General features: G+C 36.1%; 1 protein-coding gene across 2 annotated transcripts; it reads left to right on the top strand.

Annotated features, from left to right (window-relative positions):
* Window positions 1–8,547: 8,547 nt before the first annotated feature.
* Window positions 8,548–15,906, top strand: LOC121376876 (suppressor of Mek1-like). Of its 2 annotated transcripts, none has more exons than XM_041504661.1 (3): window positions 8,548–8,706; window positions 13,081–13,621; window positions 15,593–15,906. In XM_041504661.1, exons 1-3 carry the CDS (start codon window positions 8,647–8,649, stop codon window positions 15,697–15,699), a joined length of 708 nt encoding a protein of 235 aa, XP_041360595.1. In that variant the 5' UTR covers window positions 8,548–8,646; the 3' UTR covers window positions 15,700–15,906. The 2 variants fall into 2 exon arrangements, with proteins under 2 accessions (XP_041360595.1, XP_041360596.1); XM_041504662.1 differs by having other exon boundaries at window positions 8,550–8,706; window positions 13,084–13,621.
* Window positions 15,907–18,716: the final 2,810 nt, after the last annotated feature.

The raw sequence follows: 18,716 nt of genomic DNA on the forward strand, positions 1-18,716 counted from the left end.
GGATTTTTAATCCAGATACCGACTCCAAACCCTGAGTGAGTGCTCCGCAAGGCTCAATAGGTAGGTGTAAACCACTTGCACCGACCAGTGATCCATAACTGGTTCAATAAAGGCCATGGTTTGTGCTATCCTGCCTGTGGGAAGCGCAAATAAAAGATCCCTTGCTGCTAATTGGAAGAGTAGCCCATGTAGTGGCGACAGCGGGTTTCCTCTTAGAATCTGTGTGGTCCTTAACCATATGTCTGACGCCATATAACCGTAAATAAAATGTGTTGAGTGCGTCGTTAAATAAAACATTTCTTTCTTTGCTCATTGAGTAAGCAATAACATTATAGAGCTATTAGCACTCGCGAGTTACCACAACTACAATACCAAACCATGAACGAATTAATAATGAATGAATGAATGAATGAATGAATTGTTAACAAATCCATAACACGAGAACCACTGAAGGTAATATATAAATTAAGCACACACTGCTATGCATACTACCGTCCTCATATTAATTATCATCTGGTACACTGGCGGCTTCATCTCACTATGGGGCGGGGGGGGGGGGGGGGGGGGGGGGCGGGACGTAGCCCAATGGTAAAGCGTTCGCTTGCTTGATGCGCGGTCGGTCTTGGATCGATCCCCGTCGGTGGACCCATTGGGCTATTTCTCGTTCCAGCCAGTGCTCCACAACTGGTGTAACAAAGGCCGTGGTATGTCCTGTCTGTGGAATGGTGCATTTAAAAGATCCCTTGCTGCTCATCGAAAAGAGTAGCCTGTGAAGTGGCGACAGCGGGTTTCCTCCCCTCAATTTCTGTGTGGTCCTTGACCATATGTCCGACGCCATATAACCATAAACCGGCCTCGGTGGCGGCGTGGTTAGTCCATCGGTCTACAGGCTGGTAGGTACTGGGTTCGGATCCCAGTCGAGGCATGGGATTTTTAATTCAGATACCGACTCCAAACCCTGAGTGAGTGCTCCGCAAGGCTCAATGGGTAGGTGTAAACCACTTGCACCAACCAGTGATCCATAACTGGTTCAACAAAGGCCATGGTTTGTGCTATCCTGCCTGTGGGAAGCGCAAATAAAAGATCCCTTGCTGCTAATTGGAAAGAGTAGCCCATGTAGTGGCGACAGCGGGTTTCCTCTCAAAATCTGACGCCATATAACCGTAAATAAAATGTGTTGAGTGCATCGTTAAATAAAACATTTTTCTTTCTTTCTTTCTTTCTTTCATATTACAGTGCTGCATACGCTTTAGCTGGTCATACATAGCAAGTGCTGATTTATACGGTACCGGGTATGACTGGAATATGTTCTTTCATTGTATGTAAGGAGATACACGAGTATTTTCTTTACTCTAACTATACTCGCATTACGACAATACAGAAGCAATACGAGAACATCACTGCTAATTACAATGTGTTGTGTTCACTTTCCTGAAGTACATTTTGCATGTAGCACAATTCTGATATCAGCCTAATTCGTGTTTCAATATACTGACTTCACAACTGCCACATTTTGTAATATTTACTTGTCTTGTCCTGTTCAACACTGAGAGACAGCATCTTCGTGTTGTTCAGACCGATACCATGTATTTTGTATAATGAAAGAAAGGAAAGAAATGTTTTATTTAACGACGCACTCAACACATTTTATTTACGGCTATATGGCGTCAGACATATGGTTAAGGACCACACAGATTTTGAGAGGAAACTTTCCACATCCCACAAACAGGATAGCACACACGACGTCCTTTGATGGACCCGTTATGGATCACTGGTTGAAACGGGAAATAATCAAACGGGCCCACCGAGGAGGATCGAACCTTCAGCAAATGGAACCTCGGACAAACGTTCTTGCTACGTTCCGCTCCCTAACTTGCATAAGATTATATCATTTCACTGTATAAACATAGAGTCGAGTTGCATTTTCCTCGGGTGCTGTTGGGCGAATAATGTTGCAACCTCGTTCACATCTATATATTGGTCATAATGAATCGTTAGAAGCGTCAAATTAGAAAGGCGCTCCTGTCTCATAGAAGCACTCATGTATGTATGTATGTATGTAGTCGCCGGAGGTGCTAAAGCATTAATACATTGTTATTATTTAACCATGCCGCTATAACGGATTTGGTGATTGAGGAGTCCGACGGGTAGCAAACCCGGCTACGTTATCCCGGTCATTTGGGGACAAGGACTTTTATATGTAAAATCCGATTTTATTTTTTTTCATTTGAGCGGAACTCTCAATCCTGGGGGGGGAGGAGGAGGAGGAGGATGATCGTCCGATCCCCCTTGGCTACGGGCCTGAGATTGCACGAAATTTGATTTTGAGAATACACTTAAAAAAGGTAGGGTTTACCAAAACTGATGAAACAGACTATATGCATTAATTGATCGAGAATTGCTGAACATCCAGGTCCCGTGCTTATAAAACTTAAAGTCCAGACTTTAACGTAATGCTATTTGAATGGCGTTGCCATGACGTTAAAGTCTGGACTTTATTAAAGTCTAGACTTTAAGGTTTATAAGCACGGGGCCAGGTGTGCACCAGGCGACCCTTTTTATATACGCATGTACTTCAAAGTGCTAATGTCTTGACACTGGACAACCTTGCACAGCAGCATTTAGATGTATTCAAGGGATGCACCAGATTATTGTGTTGCATGTGTAGATCCAACAACACCAGTTATGTCAGCCGAGTTAAAGTATGCTTTGTTCAACAACATCACTGGAGCACATTGATTTAAAATCATTGGCTATTGGATATCAAACATTCGGTAATTGTAACATATAGTCTTAAGATAGGAAACCCGCTACATTTTTTCATTAGTAGTAAGGGACTTTGATATACCAGTCGTGGCGCACTGGCTGGAACGAGAAATAGTCCAATGAGCCCACCGACTGGGATCGATCAGACGATCGCTTTACCTGTGGGCTACGTCTGACCCCGTCCGTTGAGAAGGAATCTGATGACAGTAGTATGTATTATGTACAACACATTCAGGTCGTTTTGTGAACATACCCAATCTGATTAAAATTAGCTCTACTGGTCTCACCAGTAGATCTAACAGCATTGCATGGACATGTCCAGGTGACATTTCATCTATAAATAACAATTTAAATATCGACCAATTACACTTCGCCTTTTATAACGTTATTCAGGAGCATACAAATTCTAAAAATATCGGTCGAGACTATGCAATAGGCGAACTTGTTGGTCAATTTCAACATTGAAAGAACAGGGGGGTGGGGGTGGGGGAATGCAGTAATAAACTCTGGATTGTATACTAATATAAACAGATTTTATGGCTATACCATCACGGGTTTTTTTTCGTCTTAAAACTAATTTTATATAAAAAAATTATATTGAAATTAGTTTCCGGCATACTTCGTAATTCACCCGAATCATTTCGTATACTCGGCATAATCCCGAATGTTTTCAAATTCTTTTCAAATCACTGGCATGATTTTGCAAGTAAGGTTTTGATTGGTCAAATGAAAGGTCAACTGGACATGAGCTCCAACGGGCTGCTGTTAGATCCACATGTAATAGTGGAGCTAATTTTAATTAGATTGTGAACATACCCTCACGTTTTATTAAGCATTCCTTCATTCGTTCATTCATTCAATCAAACATTCACTCACTCATTCATCCATTCGTGTATTTACTCAGGCTATACTGGTTACACTGGTTAGGTGTTTGTGGATACTGATAGGTGTTTTTTACAGGTACTCCATACATGTTTCAAGCAAGCACAAAGCTATTTTACACAGTGGTACTAGATGAAGGAAGGAAAAGACATAAAAGAAATGTTTTATTTAACGACGCACTCAACACATTTTATTTACGGTTATATGGTGTCGGACATACGGTTAAGGACCACACAGATACTGGTACTAGATGAAGTAAACTTGCATACATTTTTTACCCAGATTAAACCAATGACATGCCCTAGCTTCAACCCGTGAAAATTAACACTAAGTTTAGTTAATCTACCAACCTGTAGCACATGTGGATAAAGTTACAATTGAGTGAAACATGAGTCTGTGACTTTGAAATGATGAAATACCCTCTAAAAATAGACTAAAACTCGCCTCCATAACTGTTACTTCTAAGACGCACATGCGTTTTTAAAAATACGAGAAATGCATTTTGTGATATTAAAAACAACAGGATGACCAAAAACACTTCGAATGTACGGAAATGGATAATCTAAACCATAAAATCTAAGTAAAGTATGATTTCAGTTATCAAAAATGGCTATAATAGTCAAAAATATGTCTTAGTGTTTAAAAACTAGGGTATGTCCCTTTAATGAGATCCTTTTTTTTCTTCTTTTTTTTTAACATCAGTACACATCCACCCTGTATTATTAGTGAAAACCGGCCGACAGGGATCGATCGCAGACCGACCGCGTATCAGGCAAGCGCTTTACCACTGGCCTACACCCCGCACGACTTGAACGAATACCCATACCGGCCTCGGCGATATCGACATACGGCTGGTAGGTACAGAGTTCGCAGCCCGGTACTGGCTCCCACCCAGAACGAGTTCTAAAGACTCAATGGGTAGGTGTAAGACCACTACACCCTCTTCTCCCTCACTAACAACTAACTCACTGTCCTGGACACACAGCCCAGATAGCTGAGGTGTGTGTGTGCCCAGGACAACGTACTTAAACTGTAATTGGATATAGGAAGGAAGGAAGAAAATGTTTTATTTAACGACGCACTCAACACATTTTATTTACTGTTATATGGTGTCATACATATGGTTAAGGGCCACACAGATACTGAGACAGGAAACCCGCTGTCGCCACTTCATGGGCTACTCTTTCCGATTAGCAGCAAGGGATCTTTTATATGCACCATCCCACAGACAGTATAGTACATACCACGGCCTTTGTTACACCAGTTGTGGAGCACTGGCTGGGACGAGAAATAGCCCAATGGGTCCACCGACGGGGATCGATCCTAGATCGACCGCACACCAAGCGAACGCTTTACCACTGGGCTACGTCTCGTCCCTAATTGAATATAAATACGTAAATAATTTGAAATGAAAATGGATACCCATGAAAGAATAGCCCTGCGAAACGAAGTAAATATGAACCACAGCTAGTCACTGTGACGTACAGATCGTGTCTGACCTGTTTTGGACGACCGTCTATTGTAAACATGATCAGCACACTTTCAAAAGATCGAGTGCAAATTCGTGACTCGTTTTGCTACGGGTCCGTAGTTCTGGCAACCTTTTTTGTAGCAGATTTGAAAGGAAAACGTCATTTATTCATTCGAGTTTATTTTTGGTTCTTTTTGACCTATTAAGGTTCAAGCACGCTCTCTTAAGCCAACAATAAACACCGTGTAAATATAGACACTGATATTTTAAATAATAATGAATGAATGAATGGATGTTTAACGACACCCCAGCACGAAAAATACATCGGCTATTGGGTGTCAAACTATGGTAAATGCAAATCTAAAGTGATGATCAACATCAATAATAAAAATTCAACAGTTAAACAAAAACAGTGTAAAGAACCGTGCAAAAACACAAATATCACAGATAGATATTGACTTTTACTCAATTTGTTCTGTATTGGCCATTCTCAAAGAGAATGTTACACCCCTGCACCACGGTGAGGTTACAGCACGCGCAGGGGATATTTTAAATAAGAAAATGTATTTAATTTGTATGTTACGTCATCGAAAAGGCTCTATTGCTCGGAATCATTCTACAATGGTTGTAAACTCAGGACTGTCCCTTTAATGAACTTCTGTCTTAATTTTTAGTCCTAGTTGTATGAAGTATGTTTTGAAAAAAATTTGATTCATTTACATTTGGCATTATATTGTCAGTAAACGTTTTTGGGTTTTTTAAAAAACACCACACAAACACAAAATTGTTTTAATTATTTTAAAAAATAAAATAAACAATAACTAAATCTAGTCTTTTTTTTCTGCTGCATCTAATTTTTTTTTACTGATTTGTCATTTGCAAACTGAGTTAATAAGAATTCTATGTTTCCAACTGTTATACTTTTTATATATATTTTTTTATGCGACACCCAATAGCCGATGTGTATTTTTATGCTGGGGTGTCGTTAAACATTCATTCATTCATTCATTATTTTTAGTTTTTTGTTTAACATCCTATAGATTTGTCATTTGCAAATTGAGTTAATAAGAATTCTATGTTTCCAACTGTTATACTTTTTATATTTTTTTTATTTTATGTGACACCCAATAGCCGATGTGTATTATTATTTTTTTATTTTTTTTTTGTGTGCTGGGGTGTCGTTAAACATTCAATATCATTTGAAGCATCGTTTTTTGTAAGTCACTCAATTTAATTTATTTAAATTTTTTTTAATTTAATTTTCCTTTTGAATTTATTTTTCCACATATCTCACAATAACTGGTCATCTGTAGTGAAATTCGAGTTTTATTTTATTCTTATGTTCTGTAAGGAAATAAAGTGCATTGAAGTGAATTAAAATTGTTTATCCTATAACTTACCCATGATATCCATGTCATAAACCCATGTGATAATTTACTTTATTAACCCGGTTAATAATGGTATGCAAATTTACACGGTCTCTAGGTAATGTGTTGCTGTGGATGGGTCATTTGCTACAAGCCAACAAGACCCGTGTACCTGAGCGTAACGTTTTCAAAGATTTGTTTAAAATGCATGACATCAAAATAATCCGTGCTAATCGTGATGACGTTATATTATCGATGGCGGCGACTTTAGTACTGTGATTTACTAAAAAATTAATTAGAATGTTATTTTAGAAGTGTTATAGGATAAATAGAATTCGCTACTCGTATTTTTTAATATGTAAAATATCAACCTCGTCTAGTCAACATAAGACTCGGTTGATATTTTCCATATTGAAAAATACTCGTAACTAATCCACTATTTACATTTTGAAAGGTTCAAGACGCACCTGTTCTTATTTCAAACAAACGTTGAAAATTCTCAATTAACATGAGTTGATATGTAGTACACACATCGCAGAAAAAGTATAACTAAGTAGATCCAAAACATTTCAAACAAATCCAAACCGAATTGGAGGTATCTACTGACGTAGCCACAATCACACCCATTTTTCCCCCACAACCTTTTTTTTTCTGACACCCCATAACATAACTTGAGTGTTGCTAGCACCCCCTCCCCGATCCACACGTATCAAATCCTGGTTACATCAATGGAGACATATCAGTTAATATTAGCTAACGCAATTAAATACTTACATCAGTTAATACTAGTACAAAACAGACCCAAACAAGTAGAATCATGTTCATGGCATTTTAAGTAAATCCGTTAACTAATATAAGCGCCCAAGCGTCCTAAGTAAAGACTGCACCCTACTAGTCTATTTATTACGCAGGTAATTCCAAGATACGATCTTAAATTACAACTAGAGCTCTCTCTGTTTTTCCAGACCAATTGGCACTTGGACAAATCGGGGATTAGACGTAATGGAATGATACTGTCTTTAAGATCCTAATACTGAGCCGGTGGTCAGAAGGTTTGTGGCAGCTTTGTTTTACCTAAACTGTATGGAGTGGTTGAACAAAACAACTTTTATTTTACATTTACAGTTATATATCATCATTTTCTCTTTTACTCACTCACTCACTCACTCACTCCCTCCCTCTGTCTGTCTCTCTCTCTCTCTCTCTCTCTCTCTCTCTCTCTCTCTCTCTCTCTCTCTCTCTCTCTCTCTCGCTCTCTCTCTCTCTCTCTCTCTCTCTCTCTCTCCCTCTCTCTCTCTCTCTCTCTCTCTCTCTCTCTCTCTCTCTCTCTCTCTCTCTCTCTCTCTCTCTCTCTCTCTCTCTCTCTCTCTCTCTCTCTCTCTTTAATATGTGACCGGACAAAAAATGGTTGGAACGGAAAATAACTAAAGGTGTTCTTCGACGGATATAGCACTGTGTCATTAGACATTGCTGCTGTCCACTATTTTTCAGGATAGCGTTCTACTACAGTTCATGAACTATATTGATAAATGTGCACTGGCGTAGGACGCGGGGGGGGGGGGGGGGGCAACTAAGGCATGTGCCCCCCCCCCCCCCCCCCCCCCCCACACACACATTTTTCAGATATTTTGCTTTATAATAGTGTAAAAGTGTGTAAATTTAAAAACGTGCCCCCACCACCCACACACACCTTTTGACACATTCCTACGCCACTGATATGGCATATACATTTAGGTTTTTGAACAAACAAACAAAAATGTTGGAACGGGAAATAACCCCTTTGGATTGACCCACATGCACCGAGAAATGGAATTAGTCAAACAGAACTGAACTTCTTTTTAACGTTAATTCGATCATTCTAGAAAAATGTAATGACGTATTACAAATGAGGTCAAAATTATAGGTTGACGCAGCAGTTTTTGTAGCACGGGACTGGTTTGGGTATTGAATAGCGTTCAACAAAGCATATCTTGTTTTTAAAAATATTTACTCATGGTCACGAGTTTTAAAAATGTCTAAGTCATGTATATTTAAATGACTCACGTGTTTCGTCGGCAATAAATACGGGGTGATACCTGGTTTGTCCTCAGTAATACCGAGTGTAGGGTAGCGAAAAGTTTAAGTTTACAGGCAAATTTAGTTAGAAGTTTGCGGGACATCATGAACTCGAAAATTGTAATTGCATTCTTGCTGCTTGCCATTATAGGCATTTCACAGCAGGTGAGTACTGTAGGGATCACTCATATATCTTATTTTATTTGCATAAAACATTTATTTTTTAATTACATTTTTACAAAATGTAATGGTTATTGCTGTATTTTTAACACATTTACATTACAAAATTACGTAAAGGTCAGAGGATATTTTCAGAATTTGGTTTTTAAATATGGTTTTAAAAAATAATTAACAAAATAAATTTAAAACAAAAACGTTCCTGCTATAGATATGTTCTGCATTTTTCTTTAAAAATGTATATTTATTTTTATTAAAAAAAAAATATATATATATATGCAATATGTCGACATTGTGTGACATGTTCTTAAACTTAATGATTTAAACAACAATTTAGAGCGAATAAAAGTACAAATATTATTACGAACCAACGTGTAACGAATCCTAACCGATCAACGCGTATTTCGGTAGTTTCAATAAATGCACGAAAACTTTGTACAAGATGTTTGCGAGTATGACGGGTCGGATTTAGAAAAAAACAATGTTCAAATGTCATTTATGATCAAACCTTGCTAAAATAATATGACAATAGTAAAATAGTATCTAAAAAGATCACTGGTGTAGGCAGCGGGGGGTGGGGGCAAGGGGGGCATGTGCCACCCCCTACTTTTAAGATATTTTGCTTTATATTTGCTTTATAATAGTGTAAAAGTGTGTAAATATAAAAGTGTGCCCCCCCCCCCTCTCCCCCACACACACACACTTTTTGGCACCTTCCTACGCCACTGAGGTTTACAAACAAACTGATTGATTGCTTAAGTGATTATCCATGCTTAATTTAAATGGCATCAAAGTGCAAAATAAAACGTAATACTAATATCATTTACTTTCTATTATTAGTAGTATTCAGATAACTTAAATAATATACTAGTTAGATACATGTACTAGTTAGTAAATGAAAACAACTGTAAATAAAATGAAATTTAAATAAGACGAATATAGGCCTGCATTAAAACAAATAAACTAAACTAGATATAAAATAAAAATAAATATACAATGTATGAGATTAACAAAAAATGTTATGTTAAATTAAATATAGTAGATAATAAGTTGAATTAAATTAACAATAAAAACAAAATAAAATATATTTTAAATAAAATATTTTGATATAACTGTATATTATAATTATATATATAATAAAATAAAACCAAGTAAAACAAAATAAAAATCATGAGTTAAGTCACATAATGGGATTTTAAATTCATCAAATCCAGTTTTTACTTTAAAGGAACACACGCTATTTTTTAAACACTAAGGCATATTTTTTACTATTAAGAGTCATTTATGATCACTGAAATCAAACATTACTTATACTTTATTATTTAGATTAACTATTTCCGTACAACCGAAGTGTTTCTGGTTATCCTGGTGTTTCTAATACCACAAAATCCATTTTTCATATTTTTAAAAATGAACGTGCGTCTGAGAAATAACTGTTATGGAATCGCATTTTAGTCTATTTTAAGGGTATTTCAACATCACAGACTCTTGTTTCACTCTGTTGTATCCAAATTTGTTACAAATTTGTAAATTAACCAAACTTAGTGTCCATGTTTACGGGTTGAAACTAGAGTCTAGGTGAAAAATACGCCTTAGTGTTTAAAAACTAGAGTCTGTTCCTTTAAGTTTTATTTGGTGGCAGCAAAATCAGTTTAATAATCAATTAATGTTGTTGTAGACCTTTCATGTATAAAGATTTGAGGGATATTTTGCTTATTAAATATATAGAATTATGGGATGGTTTTATAACTGCTACAGATCTAGAAGAAAAAAAGAGTCATATTATCCAGTCATACTTTGAACAGATTTATTGCCAAGACCTGCACATTAATTTTAGGAAAGCGTCATGGTGTTTTATACGTTAACTGATTTTTTTTTATATAAGTGTATGATTCTGTATTATTAACTGCAATTGGGCGTTTTATTTAGATAACTATTTGATATATTTTATTTCATGTTAAATGTTTTAAAGGTGTTTTAGCATTTTTTTTTTTTTTATAATATTTTATTTCATGTTAAATGTTTTAAAGGTGTTTTAGCATTTTTTTTTTTTATATAATATTTTTTTTATTAATATGTTATAGTCTCTGATAACTCCATATGGAGTGGTTCAGTGCCATTTTAGATTTATGGTGTTTAGTGATGTGTTATGTTTTAACTGAGGTGAGACTTTAATAAACAATTTGTCTGTATGTCTGTCTGTCTGTCTGTCTGTCTCTCTGTCTCTCTGTCCTTTTAAGTGTGGATTAGCGAAACTGTTATCAACAAGCAGTGCTTTTATTTAATTTATTATTTTTGTAAAATTACTTTATTAAATTAGCCGAAAAATTGCTGTATTTGTAACAAAAAATATATCGGCGGCGAATTCCATTTTTTTTATTTGAATGCAATACATTAAATGATTTTAGAAAACGCTATTATCTAGCTACTAGTGCCAATCTCCTAGTGTTATTAAAGGGACATTCCTGAGTTTGCTGCAATTTTTAAGATGTTATCGACTAACAGAGACCTTTTAGCGATTGTACTTACATATCAAATATATTTTTCTGCATAAAATATTTGTGGGAGTATATTAAACGTGTTTCTGATCGTTCTAATATTTGTACTAGGTTAAATTTTATTTTATTTCCTAAAACAAACCCCAACAATTTCGTACATACGAAATCTAGTCTGGGCTACTTACAAATATTAAGACGATCAGAAACACATTTAATATACAGACACTGATATTCTAAACAAGAAAATATATTTAATATGTAAGTTTAATCGTAGAAATATTTTATTAGTCGGAAACATTTTACAATGCAGCAAACTCAGGAATGTCCCATTAAATTGAAGATATTGTTTAACAGACACAGTAAAATAAATATTAATAAATCTTTGCTAGTATGTAACACAAGGTCTTAAAACAAGACAATTTTACAGATGTATGTATATGTATTTATGTCATTTATATACTGGTGTGTGTATATGTATATATCCTATTATTTCATTATTATTTTATTCTCCCAATAGAAATATTAAATGTTTATATTTGTTCTCATTGTATAGAATATGTTATGTTTATTTTACCTCATATACCATGGATTTGGTCTGAGCGAAATGATGAATGAATTGTGGACCATCCTTCTAAAATTCTGAACATATAATCATTGTTTAGAAATCTTACCCATTGAAACAGGACGCTGGAGTAGCACCCCTGTCAAAAACAGAGAGTATGTACAGTGTGCGAAGGAAATGATATTGGAGATGAATATCACTACATATTTCAATGTAATTCTTTTATGAACACATGCAAAAGGCTTATGAAGCCATGCTATTTTTATAAAAAAAAAAAACTAGCGCATTAAAATTGAAAGCACTATTTAATTGCATCAGTATAAGCACCTTCCGTAAAATTTCTAAATTAATTTATGAAATTACAAGCAAATTAAGTAAACCACAGACATCTCCAATATCACTACATACGAACTAAAATACAGACTTGTTGAAAATAGTATATTTGATAATCGTGTCACCATGTGCCTTCATTTAAAGCGACAGTCCTGATTTTGCTGCAATTTTTAAGATGTTATCGACTAACAGAGACCTTTTAACGACTGTAATTACATATCAAATAGATTTTTCTGCATAAAATATTAGTGGCTGTATATTAAACGAGTTTCTAGTATTTGTACTAGGTTAAATTTCATTTTATTTCCTAAAAAAAATGTTTTCGTACGTATGAAATTATTTGACAAAATTCAGTTTGAGCTTCTTACAAATATTAAGATGACCAGAAACAGATTGAATATACAGACACTGATATTCTAAACAAGAAAATATATTTAATGCGTATTTTTAGACGTGCATTTAATACGTGGCAAGTTCTCTACTGTTTCTTGAAATAAATTTTTTTTAAATTGAATTAGATTCTTTTATCAGAAGAAGGAAGAGGGTGTAGTGGTACTACCCATTGAGTCGTTAAAACTCGCTCTGGGAGGGAGCCGGGACCGGGCTGCGAATCCAGTACCTGCAAGCCTTATGTCCGATGGCTTAATCATGAGACCACTGAGGCCGGTATTTGAGATAACACGAGTGGGTTTTTTTATGTAAAACTTTGAGGTAAACATCCAAAGGCTTTCATATTTACATGGAGAAACGTTCAGGAGCCACTCCTTCCTTCGAGATGGTGTGAAACAGAGAAAGTTTACTTTACTAGATTAAAGATAGAAATCGCAGGGGCTTTTTAAAAATTTATTTATAGTCATCAACGTTTAAAAAAAATATATATGGGTTATAAAACTGTGTACTTGTTGCCCATATTGAAATGAATTTCATTTATTTATTATTATTATTTATATTATTTATTTTTGGCTCCAGCAGTCGTCACATAATGATGGGCAAGAACAAGGCATGGGTCAAGGTCAAGGTCAGGGTCAGGGACAAGGCCAGGGTCAAGGAAACGATAACGACCAGAACGAGCAGCATCAAGGAGATAATAATGGCAATGGAAACGACGACGATGACAGCAGCGATGAAGATGACGACGATCAGCCGGACAGCGGAGAGTCTGGGGAAGTGCAAGAAAAGATGAAAGGAATGATGGAAAAGATGAAGGAGATGAAGGAAAAGATGAAGAAGATGATGGACGAAATGCCGGAAGACATGAAAGAGAAGATGAAGGAGATGAAGGAGAAGATGGAGAAGATGCATGAGAAAATGAAGGGCATGATGAAGGACATGCCCAAGGACATGAAGGACAAGGCCAAGGACATGCACAAGAAGATGAAGGAGATGGACGGGAAGATGGAGGACAAGATGCAGAAGAAAGACATGGAAAAGAGGAAGGAAATGATGAAGAAAAAGATGATGGACATGATGAAAGAGCAGAGGAAGGGAGGACAGATGCAGAGAGGACAAGGTAAGGGGTTTTGTTTTTGTTTGTTTTTTTGTTTTTGTTCTTTTGTTTTTGTTTTGTTTTGTTTTGTTTTGTTGTTGTTTTTTGTTTTATTTTTATTTTATTTTATTTTTTATTTTTTCTTCTTCTTTTTTTTTTTGGGGGGGGGGGGGGGGGGGGGGGGTGGGGGTAATGTACGTTTTGTGATAGTGTTTTAACAAGGCGCTGATCCAGGGAGGGTGTCGATGGCTCTGGACCTCCCTGCTCACAAGGAAATTAGGCCCGTAGGTTTTGGTTGGTTTTGGGGGTTTTTTCTTTCTTATTTCTTTCTTTCTTTCTTTCTTTTTTTTTTTTTTAAATAAAGGGGCGGGATGTAGCCCAGTGGTAAAGCGCTCGCTTGATGTGCAGTCGGTTTGGTATTGATACCTGTCGGTGGGCCAATTGGGCTATTTCTCGTTGACTGGTATATCAAAAGCCGTGGTATGTGTTAATGGAAAAATGTAGCGGGTTTCATCTGTAACACTATAGGCTATGATAAAACTACCAAATGTTTGACATCTAATAGCCGATGATTAATAAATCAATGTGCTCTAGTGGTGTCGTTAAAAAAAAAACTTCTTCTTTTAAAATAACGATTAAAAAATCTAGGTTGTGCTCCCACAACGATGGAAAAAACTACAACAAAAAACAAACCAAAACAAAGCAAAACACCACCACCAGATATTGCTTCCAGTTTAACATTACATAACACATTTCTGTCTTTAAACATTACGGCGAATTGCTATACCAGTTATTTTTACAAAACCGACCGACATTTGAATTGTGTACTCTAAACATTTATATTACGACTGTACGGTGAATTGCTATACCAGTTATTTTTACAAAACCGAACGACATGTAAATAACTGTATACTCTAAATTAATTGTTTGGCGTATTTGTTTGTTAAAAGTCTTAAATATGGGTCTATAATTGCTTAATTATCAGTTACAACTGTGAGTTGTATGTTAAAACAATTTTATTACCGCTGTTCAGTCGTGGTACAAGAATAGTCATAGGCGTCAGAAAATGCCCGTGAATGGGGAGGTGGGGGGGGGGGGGGGGGGGGGCAATTATTAAATGTGATATATAGATAGATTTTAATTTTATTTACCTGTATTTGTTTTGCTTGGATTTTGTTTTGTTTTGTCTAGACTTGTTTACTTTTTATTTTAGTAGTTTTATTCATTTTATTATCATTATCATTATCATTATCATTATCATTATCATTATCATCATTATCATTATCATTATTATCATTATCATCATCATCATCATCATTATCATTATTATCATTATCATCATTATCATTATTATCATTATCATTATCATTATCATCATTATCATTATCATTATCATCATCATCATTATCATTATCATTATTATCATTATCATCATTATCATCATCATTATCAGTATTATCATTATCATTATTATTATCATTATTATCATTATCATCAATATCATCATTATTATCATTATCATTATCATCATTATTATTATCATTATCATTATTATTATTATCATTATTATCATGGGGCAGGACGTAGCCGGTTGCTAAAGCACTCGTCTGATGCGCGGTCGGTCTACGATCGATCCGCGTCGGTGGGTCCATTAGGCTATTTCTCGTTCCAGCCAGTGCACCACGAAATCGTGGTATGTATTATCCTGTCTGTGGGATGGTGCATATAAAAGATACTTTGCTACTAAAGAAAAAACAAATGTAGCGGATTTTCCGCTCTAAGACTAAATGTACAAAATTACCAAACATCCAATAGCCGATGATTAAAAAAAATCAATGTGCTCTAGTAGTGTCGTTAAACAAAAACAAACTTTTAACATTATCATCATTATTATCATTATCATTTATTATTATTATTATTTATTATTATTTTATTTTTATTATCATTATTATCATTATTATTATTACTTTTTTTTCTTTTTTTCTTTTTTTGCAGACAAAGACAGCCAACAACAGGGTAGAATGGGCAGTAGGGGCAGATCAAGTGGACGAATGGGAGGCAGAATGGGGGGCATGCGCCACTTTGGTTCACGCGGCCATTAGACATCAACCAATCGCACACTGTTTTACATTTTGCTTTAATTCCAAAGACAATCAGTTATTAGAAAATGTATATAGCTTTAGCAGAAGTAAAACAATAAAAAAAAAAAAAAATTTCGAGTAGATAACTCAATTTCGTTAAGATGTAATCATAATGCTTGCTTTACGTTTTCAGAAATACATCATTCTGTTATTAAACTTTAATTTATTGTTATTGGTGTTATTTTTTATTTTAATTATACTAGTATATCACGAAAGAGCATTAGGGCCAATCCGTACTAAAATAAAAGGAGTTTTATATTTCGTGATCTCGATGTAAATCTTTTGTTTTGTATTGTTTTTGGGTTTTTTTAACACCCAATAACCGACTTTTATTTTTGTGCTGGGGTGTTGTTAAACATTCATTCATTCATCCATCCATCCATCCATCCATCCATCCATCCATCCATCCATCCATCCATTCATTCATTCATTCATTCATTCATTCATCCATCCATCCATTCATTCATTCATTTATCCATCCATTCATTCATTCATTTATTCATTCATTCATTCGAGGTATGTTGTGATTTCGAGATAATAAGATCTCGACTTAATATCTAGAGATCTCGACTTAATATCTAAAGATCTCGATCTCGACTTAATATCTAGAGATCTCGACTTAATATCTAGAGATCTCGACTTAATATCTAAAGATCTCGACTTAATATTTAGAGATCTCGAAATATAAAACAAGTTTTTCTTAGTACCGATTGTCCGTAATGCTCTTTTTTATTAGATTATAAAATATTATATCGTGTCGTTTAAGCATCTGTGGGGCCCTATAGCAAAACGGCAGCTTAATACAAATGCCACCACCACCACCACCACCAACCATTGTCTTATACATTGTATAATGACAACAATAAACGAACTCACCATACTTCCATAGGCTTAGGGGGCGAGATGTAGCCCAGTGGTAAAGCGCTCGCTTGATGCACGGTCGGTTTGGGATCGATCCCCGTCAGTGGGCCGGCCCATTGGTCTATTTCTCGCTCCAGCCAGTGCACCACGACTGGTACACCAAAGATTGTGGTATGTACTAGCCTGTCTATGGGATGGTGCATATAAAAGATCCCTTGCTGCTAATGTGAAAGAGTAGCCCATGAAGTGGCGACAGCGGGTTTCCTCTCTCAATATCTGTGTTGTCCTTAACCATATGTCCGATGCCATATAACTGTAAATAAAATGTTTTGAATGCGTCGTTAAATAAACAATTTTCTTTCCTTTCGCTAGGCTTACACGATGACGAGCATGAATCAGTAGGGCTAATAACAGTAATATGTTCATTTCATGTTCAAAGAAAACAAATTAGTCGATCCGAGGGGCCGCTGTAATAAAAGTGAGGGGCTCGTAGAATTCTTGTCACTCATTTTCATTCTCTCTCTCTCTCTCTCTCTCTCTCTCTCTCTCTCTCTCTCTCTCTCTCTCTCTCTCTCTCTCTCTCTCTCTCTCTCTCTCTCTCTCTCTCTCTCTCTCTCTCTCTGTCTTTGTCTCTGTGTATCTCTCTCTCTCTCTCTCTCTCTCTCTCTCTCTCTCTCTCTCTCTCTCTCTCTCTCTCTCTCTCTCTCTCTCTCTCTCTCTCTCTCTCTCTCTCTCTCTCTCTCTCTCTCTCTCCCTCTCTCTCACTCTCACTCTCTCGTGTTTGAACTGGATATCAGCACGAAAATAACAATACATGAAAATGAACTGCTTCTCTGAAAAGTGTCAGAATTACCAAATCAGTGGCGGATTCAGAAAATCTATTTAGGGGGGCCCCAATGACATGAGGCGGAATGCCAACGGAAATTTTGGGGAGGTTTGGAGGGGGATCGTAAAAAAAGAAAATTAATATATAATAAAATTATAACTGTCGCAATCAGCGAGTGTTTTACCACTGGGCTACGTCTCGCCCTGTTTCTGAAAAAAAAAAAATTTGAATTTCTCGATGGCAACTGAGCCGAGCTCTCACAAGGGAGTGAGCGAATTTGGGGAGCATGCTCCCCAGAAATGTTTCATTAAATAGACCTTTTGGAGTTTCCGGTCCCAACCAGTGCTCAACAACTGACATAATCAAAGGCCTTGGTAGATGCTGATCTGTCCGTGGGAAAGAAGGAAAGAAATGTTTTATTTAACGACGCACTCAACACATTTTATTTACGGTTATATGGCATCTGACATATGGTTAATGACCACACAGATATTGAGAGAGGAAACCCGCTGTCGACACTTCATGGGCCACTATTTTTTAATTAGCAGCAAGGGAACTTTCATATACACAATTTCCACAGACAGGATAGTACATACCACGGCCTTTGTTACACCAGTTGTGGAGCAGTGGCTGGAACAAGAAATAGCCCAATGGGCCCATCAACGGGAATCGATTCTAGATCGATCGCGCATCAGGCCAGCACTGTACCACCGACCTACGCCACCCACCCACCCCCCACCCCCAACCCCCCTCCTTGTCCGTGGGAAAGTACATATCAAAGATCCCTTGTTACCAATGGAAACATGTTACGCGTTTCTCTTGAAGACTACGTGTCAGAATTTCCAAACATTTGACATCCAATAATGGATAATTAATAAATGGGCTCTAGTGGTATCGATAAACAAAACGTTTTCCTCCTATTTGCATTTACATATAGAGTATATATATATCTCTATATATATATATATATATATATATATATATATATATATATATATATATATATATATATATATATATAGGTAGCAGTACACGTTAAAGTTTTTTTGTTTGTAACAAAACCACTAGAGCACATGGAGTTATTAATCATCGGTTATTGGATGTCAAATATTTGGTAATTTTGACATATAGTCTTAGAGAGGAAACCCGCAACTTTTTTCAAATGAATTTTGTGCATACCTAAAATTACTTAAACAATTTAGAAGAAAGAAAGAAGTGTTTTATTTAACGACGCACTCAACACATTTTATTTACGGTTATATGGCGTCAGACATATGGTTAAGGACCACAC

This window comes from Gigantopelta aegis, chromosome 7, assembly GCF_016097555.1.
Source record: "Gigantopelta aegis isolate Gae_Host chromosome 7, Gae_host_genome, whole genome shotgun sequence".
NCBI lineage: Eukaryota > Metazoa > Mollusca > Gastropoda > Neomphalida > Peltospiridae > Gigantopelta > Gigantopelta aegis.

Coding starts and splice junctions, on each gene's coding strand:
- LOC121376876 (XM_041504661.1), top strand. CDS start 8,647: ATGAACTCGAAAATTGTAATTGCATTCTTGCTGCTTGCCATTATAGGC. Junction 8,707..13,080: donor TTATAGGCATTTCACAGCAG/GTGAGTACTGTA, acceptor TTTTGGCTCCAG/CAGTCGTCACATAATGATGG. Junction 13,622..15,592: donor ACAGATGCAGAGAGGACAAG/GTAAGGGGTTTT, acceptor CTTTTTTTGCAG/ACAAAGACAGCCAACAACAG.